This window comes from Mya arenaria, chromosome 11, assembly GCF_026914265.1.
Source record: "Mya arenaria isolate MELC-2E11 chromosome 11, ASM2691426v1".
Taxonomy (NCBI): domain Eukaryota; kingdom Metazoa; phylum Mollusca; class Bivalvia; order Myida; family Myidae; genus Mya; species Mya arenaria.
In genome coordinates this window covers 49,998,949-50,008,621 of record NC_069132.1, presented here as the reverse complement: position 1 = coordinate 50,008,621, position 9,673 = coordinate 49,998,949, and the positions used below count along the sequence as shown (strand labels likewise).

General features: G+C 39.4%; 1 protein-coding gene across 1 annotated transcript; it reads right to left on the bottom strand.

Annotated features, from left to right (window-relative positions):
• Positions 1-355: 355 nt before the first annotated feature.
• Positions 356-9,442, bottom strand: LOC128209399 (uncharacterized). Its single transcript, XM_052913420.1, has 6 exons — positions 9,346-9,442; positions 5,404-5,534; positions 3,585-3,717; positions 2,527-2,655; positions 1,527-1,916; positions 356-875 (listed from the first exon to the last, which is right to left on the bottom strand). Exons 1-6 carry the CDS (start codon positions 9,397-9,399, stop codon positions 402-404), a joined length of 1,311 nt encoding a protein of 436 aa, XP_052769380.1. The 5' UTR covers positions 9,400-9,442; the 3' UTR covers positions 356-401.
• Between the last annotated feature and the right edge of the window lie 231 nt (positions 9,443-9,673).

The window sequence follows — 9,673 nt, the reverse complement described above, 5'->3', positions numbered from 1 at the left end:
TTCCTACATTACTGTCATTGCCTGACTTTGTTTTATCATATAACAATAGTTCTGATTAAAATCTGCATTTATCCGCCCATCGTAACTCTCTTTTCGCTAACGAATATTTTGTTTGCTCAGAAACGGAAAAAAATAGTTAGGGTCGGCGCATTTTTATAGGTAGGGTCGGGTTACCCGAAACAGACATATTTTTTTAGGCCTAAGGATGAACACTGACTTCTGACTTAAGAAAGTGGCGCTTGATTTCAGCAGATGGAGTCCCTTCAGAATCCATGGGAAATTTTAATAGAGTCAACCGCTGACTTTACCCTGTATTCAACCAAATACATGTACCACAAAACCCTAAACACAATCCAACAGATATTGCTGATATTTTATTATAAAAATGTAAAAGACAAAATTCATTCAAATGATGGATCTCTTCTCCTTTGTTTTACACTATCAAAGCTTGATGAAGGATAAATACCTCCACCAAGAAACTGTGAAAAATCCACATCCGGGCTCGGTGAATTATGTTTCCGTTTTCGACCCGGGTTTTCCTCATTTCTGTCCCTCTCTTTTATTTCTGTAAAGTATAACGACTCACTAAAAGCACTATCTGGAGTAAACTTAGCTCGTTTGGCAAAAGTCATTTTTATCCCCTGCCCTGGGGCATCACAAGCACTCGAGATTGCCAGAGATGATCTGCCTCTGAAATCCAACTTATCCACACCCTCGACATCTATAACCTCGATGTCTGTGTCGCTGGCTGGTGTGAACTTATCCAGTTTTTGTTGCTGTGCAGCTCTTTGTTTGAGCTGTTGTCGAACACCTGCTGCACGTCGCTCTCGATCTCTTTGATGTCGGTCGAGAAGGTGGACGGTCTCCGTCTTAACCTGAAACAAATCAAGTTTTTAAACACCCATAAAACATGTTAGTAAAAAATTATACATGCAATTGCCAAAGAAGGGTTATAACTCTGGAGTTACTGTGCGAGATGGCTGTTGACTGCACTCAATTGAGATAGTATGCCAATGAACATAGTGAGGAAGTTTGGTAAAGATCAGATAATAAATGCTTAAATTAGAGAGTATTAACAAACCCATACTATGTGTACATGTAAGAAAAAATATACATGCAATTTCCAAATAAGGTCACAACACTGGGGTTGATAGCGCATAATTGCTGTTGACAGTTAAGATATTATGCAAATAAACATTGTGACAAAAGTTTGGTAAAGATTAGATAATAAATGCTTAAGTTAGGGAGCGAACATGAAAATATGATGCTGCAGATGCCCTCTCTGGACAACATGCTCCTTATTCATCTGCCATGCCACGAAGGGGTCATAACTCTGGAAAACTTTTATGCAATAGACACTATTTAAACTTATTTATTTTTGCACGGGAATTTGGGGAAAATTTTAACAATATCATTCTAGTCTAAAATTGTACATTTTGAGCGTATTTTATTACGTTTTTCTTCCATATTCATGATTTTGAGATATAAAAGTTAACTTGGATGATTCTAAGGTGGGTGATAATTACCTGTTTTTTCTTCATAAGCTCCTCACGCTTGACTTCCTCTTCCAACTCACTGAGGAGTTCTTCCCCCGATTTATCCGCAGTCGGATCCGAAATTGACGTCACCAAGTCACGTTCTTTTGGCTTAAACACATGAGACTTCAGTTCGGCTATTTCAGGTAGCCTCAACGTTAAGGCATCTCCGAAGTATTCAAACATTTCAAAGTAGAACGACACAGGTGACTTGTGGAAAGCTGACAGGAATCCATTGAATGAAGGTCGTTTTGAGACTTTCGTGTCGTAATCAGAAATGGTCTTAAACACTTTTTTTGCCTCGCCGTTATTTGTGGCATCGGTGATGTTTTCTTCCCGAAACTGTTTGATATACTTTTGTAAAACATGCTCCACACAAAGCTGAAGAAATGGAGAAATCAAATAAAAGTGCCAATTATGATATTCATAGTAAGTCTAGGACTACTGGTTGGTATTCACAAAACTTCTTAAAGTCATTTCCAAACTTAAGTCATTTTCCTAATTTTAGTATCCCTTTAGTCATATAAAAAAAATTAAAGATTTTTCAAATACATTATTTTTATTGACCTTATTGAACAAAACATACTTTAATGTTAAAAAAAAGACCTTTACATTTCTTTAAGATAACTTTGATTATGAAAATTTTAAGATACCGCCTTAATGACTTAAGATGCTTTTTGAATACGGCCCCTGGACATGACCCTGTTGTTTCAACATCATAATTGTAATCAGGAATGATAAAAGAGTGAAAATACAAATTTTAAAAATCCTGAAATCCAAGTGCCAGTATAAGGTCAAAAGCTTAAACCCTTCTTTAATTATCTTTAGGTTCAAAGCTTTTTATTCTAATTGCAAGTAACTTATTAAAAAATTTAATGCAAAAGTCAAGCACTAAAAACAGTAAAGAGCCAAAAACAAAAATTAGGATTGTCTAAAATTAATAAGCGTTATTTTGAATTTAATCATCCCTTCGTTATAAACCATTCTCTACCAGTATAGCTCCATGCACACTCCAAGCGTTAGTCTGCAGCTGGACAAACTCCAGACCCTGGAACTCGAGGGCGGCCAACAGATGAGGCATGTACACATGCAGGTGGGGGACCAACACTCGCTCCACACTCTGAAAACAGAAAATTGGTCAGACTATTGGCTTTCAGGGTTTTAGCAAAAGAGTTATTGGAAGGTGCTGCATGCTGCCCTAATTGTTCAGAGCTTTGATCAAGTTTATAACATTGTTAAAGGGACACTCTTATTTAAAATCAATACATACACATGTATAACAAACATCAATTTTGAGTGATAAACCTTTAACTACTTACTAAAAATTGCATTCACGGAAAATATTAAGTACTGATAACAAGATTGTAACTGTGTATCTAATAGCAGAAAGCGCAAAATATTAAATGATTGGTGAGTGGTAAAAGATTTACTGTGGTCTACTATAGTCTTATAAGGTAGAAATACCGTGTTTTATGTTCATTTCTGTCAAATTAAACTTAGTATCCTTCATAAGAAACATTGTTTTCGACATTTATTCATCCTTTTTGGAATATTAAAACCATATTATAAATTGTGGTAAAAATTGGGAGTAAGAATGCATCTTCAATGTCATAATTTTTAACTTTCAAATCAATACTCTGCTGTGGAAGTTTTGAATGGATGCATTTGTGATATGCTGTATTCATACCAAGACTTGAGACAACTGTTTCAGCTGTATATGATTAAATTTGAATATGTGAGCATGTCATCAAATATTTCATAATGAAAATTAACAACTATGGCATTTATCACATTGCTAACTTTAACACAGCTCTGAACAACTGGCCTTATATCAAGCAAAAAAATAATTAGTATAACTATATTCTGAAAGGAGCGATGAATTAGCTGTCTGTATATCTATTTAAAGACACAATTTACAAGAATAATGTTTTTTGACACTTGGGCTGCCATCAGGTATGACACGTATCATGTTTGTGTAGCCCTTAAATAGGGCTTCAGTGAATGCTGAACACAGACAGTAAATAAGTTAGTTGCTTAAACTTGGCTTACCTCAGTCCCCAAGTACATGAGCCCCATAACAGCCCCATAGTGGCAGGCAAAAGGTCGTGACAGGTCATGTAGAGCCTCTCGTAGAGTCTTCTCTGTGTAACGCTCTAGGTGGTTAACACTGTTGCCCCAGATCCTGGAAACATTATAGCAGATAGTGGTGATATATCGGTACATAAGCTCCATATACAGGAAATGTAGCAGACAGCTGTGACATATCAGGGTACATAAGCTCCAGATACAGGGAATGTAGCAGACAGCTGTGACATATCAGGGTACATTAGCTCCAGATACAGGGAATGTAGCAGACAGCTGTGACATATCAGGGTACATTAGCCCCAGATACAGGGAATGTAGCAGACAGTGGTGACATATCAGGGTACATAAGCTCCACATACAGGAAATGTAACAGATAGCTGTGAAATTTCACCCAGCTACTGGAAATCTAGCTGACAGCTGTGATATATCAGGGTAAATGATCCCCAGATACAGGGAATGTAGCAGACAGCTGTGATATATCAGGGTACATTAGCCCCAGATACAGGAAATATAGAGAAAGCTTTGATATATCAGGGTACATTAGCTCCAGATACAGGAAATGTAGAGAAAGCTGTGATATATCAGGATACATTAGCCCCAGATTCTGGAAATCAAGTGGACAGCTGTGATATATCAGGGTACATTTGCCCCAGATTCTGGAAATCAAGTGGACAGCTGTGATATATCAGGGTACATTAGCCCCAGATTCTGGAAGTCAAGTTGACAGCTGTGATATATCAGGGTACATTAGCCCCAGATTCTGGAAATCAAGTGGACAGCTGTGATATATCAGGGTACATTTGCCCCAGATTCTGGAAATCAAGTGGACAGCTGTGATATATCCGGGTACATTAGCCCCAGATTCTGGAAATCAAGTGGACAGCTGTGATATATCAGGGTACATTAGCCCCAGATTCTGGAAATCAAGTGGACAGCTGTGATTTATCATGGTACATTAGCCCCAGATACAGGAAATGTAGCAGACAGCTGTGAAATATCGGGGTATATTAGCCTCAGATACAGGAAATGTAGCAGACAGCTGTGATATATTGGGGAACATGAGCCCCAGATACAGGGAATGTTGCAGACAGCTGTGATACATCAGGGTACATTAGCCCCAGATACAGGAAATGTAGCAGACAGCTGTGATATATCAGGGTACATTAGCCCCAGATACAGGGAATGTAGCAGACAGCTGTGATATATCAGGGTACATTAGCCCCAGATACAGGAAATGTAGCAGACAGCTGTGATATATCAGAGTACATTAGCCCCAGATACAGGGAATGTAGCAGACAGCTGTGATATATCAGGGTACATTAGCCCCAGATACAGGAAATGTAGCAGACAGCTGTGATATATCAGGGTACATTAGTCCCAGATACTGGAAATGTAGCAGACAGCTGTGAAATATCAGGGTACATTAGCCCCAGATACAGGGAATGTAGCAGACAGCTGTGATATATCAGGGTACATTAGCCCCAGATACAGGAAATGTAGCAGACAGCTGTGATATATCAGAGTACATTAGCCCCAGATACAGGGAATGTAGCAGACAGCTGTGATATATCAGGGTACATTAGCCCCAGATACAGGAAATGTAGCAGACAGCTGTGATATATCAGGGTACATTAGTCCCAGATACAGGAAATGTAGAAGACAGCTGTGATATATCAGGGTACATTAGCCCAAAATGCTGGAAAAATAGTAACGGGGATTAACCCAATACAATAACCCAGTTACAACATTATATTCAGTACATCATGCGACAATATGACAATACCCGACAATATGAGCGAGCACCCTGGCGGCATAGTCCCTCAATACCCAGTGGTCATCCGTGGGGCAGGACTGTCCACTACTAACAAGCGGGTCCAACAAGCAGTACTGGACACTCTGGCTCATCACCGCCAACTGAAAGGCAAGACCATTTTTTAACGTTACATACTACATGTATATACTTGCCCTTAAAGGGACTAGACACCAGATGGTCCCAAAATCGGCAAATACAGTATTACCTCAAAACAAGCCTAGAATTGTCAATGCAAGCTAGTAGGAGGCTGCTAAATACATCATTCTACATGATTAAAATAATAAATTCAATGATTATGTTTCTGTCTCATCTGTGTTTCCACCATTTAAAAATAGTGCATAATGGTTTCCCATTTCAATCATATTTTTTTATGAGTACAGATAAATAAACTGACATTATTTTTAAACTTACTGGGATTTAAGTGGTAGATAACCAGAGTAAATTTCGTATTGGCATAAAGCGCAAAAACTGGGAAAGATGCATTCGTCGTAAGCAATGTGATACATTAGTAACTAAGATTTAATGTGTTGTACACAACAATGTCAATTTAATGTTAGTTTTTGACGATTTTCTTTTTTGCTTGCAATTGTAATATCTGGTGTCTGTCCCCTTTGAAGTCTTTAGACCCCTGTTGAAATTGTTTCCAAAGCCATTAATATCTTTTACTAGGTTTTTTGTTACTTTCTTTAATGCAAAAGTCTAGCAAACTGGAGATCGTTTTACCACCGATCTATAAACCATGGATTGGCAACTCTCGTCTGTGTAAATGCGATTAGCTCAGACTCACGCGTGCAGCGCGATTTCATTCTGAGATCTTGCCGTGTGGTCGTTTTCGAGACGTCCGACATCGACCGAATATATACATGTAGGAAAACGTTAATTAAAACTAAATATAAGTTTAATCAGGAACATATTAGGTCCTGATTAATACTTCGACAATTAGAGAAAATACAATAACGACAAACTACAAACATATTACATGCGACATGTCGATCGGTGTAAAAAATAAGTACCAGCAGAGCTGGCGGAAATAACCGAAGATCGTTGTTTATCACCGATCGGAGATTCGGCGGAATTTTCCGATATTTGCCAAGCGCGCGCTAAGGATTGTGGGAAAATAATTATTTCTTATCGTTTCACCGATATCGGGCAGTTGCCAATCCATGGTTTATAGGTCCGTGGTTTTACTAACAGACTTACATAATTACTTTTTTTTCTTCATTTGTTTGATTTTAAAAAAAAATAAAAATGATTGTGTTTTTGGCTTTTAACAATACCAGCACTGCTAATACCTAGTGTATCGATGATTTAAAGCATTACAGCTTTAGTTTTAATGGCTAATAAAACAAGCGGGCCATGATGGCCCTAAAACACTCACCTAAGCAAAGGGCCACTACTCTGTTATAAAGCATTAATAACAAGAGATGTTTGTCAAACATTATGCCCCCTAGCGCCATGTTGTCAGGATATATGGACAATTGAATGAAATATGCATGGACCGAAATGACAGCTGATTTGTTGCTGTTTTAAGATTATGACCATTAAAGTGTGAGGTAAAGTGTGTTATGACCGTCATGACCTTTGACTCTATGAACTCAAAATCCAGAGTCATCAGCTGGTCACCAGAAACCTAAATGTCAAGTTTGAGGGCCATGGGTGCAGGCATTGTCAAGTTATCACAGACAAGTTTTTTTCTTTTCAAGGTCACTGTGACCTTGACCTTTGACCCGATGACCCCTTAAATCATAAGGGGTCATCTACAAGTCAGATGCAACTCCAAGTCAAGTTTGAAGGCCATGGGTTCAGGCATTGTTGAGTTATCACTCGGACAACCTTTTACCATTCAAGATCACTGTGACCTTGACCTTTGGCTCTATGAATCCTAAAATCAATAAGGGTGATCTACTGGTCAGGCTTAACATCCATGTCAAGTTTAATGATCATAGGTTCAGGCATTGTTGAGATATCAGTGGGGGAAGATTTGTTAACTTTTTATGTTAAAGGTTACTGTGACATTGACCTTGGCCTGATGACCCCCAAAGTCGATAGGGGTCATCTACTGGGCAGGCCCAACCTTCATGTCAAGTTTGATGACCATAGGTCCAAGAATTGTCGAGTTTGCTTTCAAGGTCACTGTGACCTTGACCTTTGACCCCTAAAATCAATAGGGGTCATCTACTGGTCAGGCCCAACCTCCATGTCAAGTTTGAGGGCCATGGGTGCAGGCATTGTTGAGTTATCACTTGGACAACCTTTTATCATTCAAGGTCACTGTGACCTTGACCTTTGGCCCAATGACCCCTAAAATTAATAGGGACAATCTTCTGGCCAGGCTCAACCTCCAAATCAAGTTTGAGGGCCATGGGTGCAGCATTGTCAAGTTATCACTCGGACAACCTTTTACCATTCCAGGTCACTGTGACCTTGACCTTTGGCCAATGACCCCAAAACCATAGGGTCATTCCTGGCCAGGCCAACCTCCAAGTCAAGTTTGAGGGCCATGGGTGCAGGCATTGTCGAGTTATCATCGGACAACCTTTTACCATTCAGGTCACTGTGACCTTGACCTTTGGCCAATGACCCCCAAAAACATAGGGGTCATCTACTGGTCAGGCCAACTCCAAGTCAAGTTTGAGGGCCATGGGTGCAGGCATTGTTGAGTTATCAGACAACCTTTTACCATTCAAGGTCACTGTGACCTTGACCTTTGGCCCTGATGACCCCAAAAACAATAGGGGTCATCTACTGGTCAGGCCCAACCTCCAAGTCAAGTTTGAGGGCCATGGGTGCAGGCATTGTTGAGTTATCACTCGAACAACCTTTTACCATTCAAGGTCACTGTGACCTTGACCTTTGACCCATTGAGCCCAAAAAACAATAGGGGTCATCTACTGGTCAGGCCCAACCTCCAAGTCAAGTTTGAGGGCCATGGGTGCAGGCATTGTCACGTTATCACTCGGACAACCTTTTACCATTCAAGGTCACTGTGACCTTGACCTTTGGCCTGATGACCCCCAAAAACAATAGGGGTCATCTACTGGTCAGGCCCAACCTCCATGTCAAGTTTGAGGGCCATGGGTGCAGGCATTGTTGAGTTATCACTCGGACAAGCTTTAAAATTATTTTACCATTAAAGGTCACTGTGACCTTGACCTTTGACCCGATGACCCCCAAAATCAATAGGGTCATCTACTGGTCAGGCCCAACCTTCATGTGAAGTTTGATGACCATACGTCCAGGAATTGTTGAGTTATCACTCGGACAAGCTTTGGTCTACGACGGACCGACCGACATAGACATGCCTGTGCAAAGCAATATACCCCTCTTCTTCGAAGGGGGGCATAAAATGTTGCAATTTAAACATATCTTTACTGATGACAATGCTTTGTTTTATATTTGTAAAGGGTCATGCAATGAAGCTACCTGTAAAGTTTCATTGAATTTGGCCTGGTAGTTTCAGAGATTTTTTTAAAAAGCAAAACAGTAAGTCGATCAATCATGACCCCTTGTTGTATTTTTGTAGCGGGTCACCCAAGGAAGCTTCCTGTGAATTTCATTGAATTTGGCCAGGTAGTTTCAGAGGAGATGTTTTTAAGCAATTGTTGATGGATGGACAGATGGATGGACGGATGGACGACGGACAAAGACCGATCACAATAGCTCACCTTGAACACTTAGTGCTCTGGTGAGCTAAAAACTCTGACCTAACTACTCCATCTTTATGAGGCATGAAACTGGAAATTAATATCATATTTTTTTAGGTCTAAACACCATTATTCTCATTGTGGGATGCTATTTTTCATGTCTGTTTTGTAATCTCCTACTGATTTTTTCAATCAATAATCCTGATCATATCTTCTGTGTTTAACTTATCTCCAAAATACAAATATCAAAAATAATTATGTAACTTACAAAAGGCTGTGCCTCCAGGAAGAGTGAGCTATTGTACACAAGACTCTGCACCATGGATAACAGCCTGGTCAGCTTACAGACATCATCTCCAAGAGTCTTTACCTGTATACAAGAATACTAAGCTGGTCAGACTTTAAAAATAAGTTTTGATCGAAAGTCTATGGTGTAATGATTATAAATTCTTAAAGCTGCATTCTCACAGACTGTTTGTTTTTGCAACTTTTTTATTTTTTACTTTGAATGAGCAAATTTTTGCATAGATGTTTGGAAACAAGTAAGACTGCTGACAAAAGAGCAGATCGCAGTTATCATAGTTACGTTTTGTGGC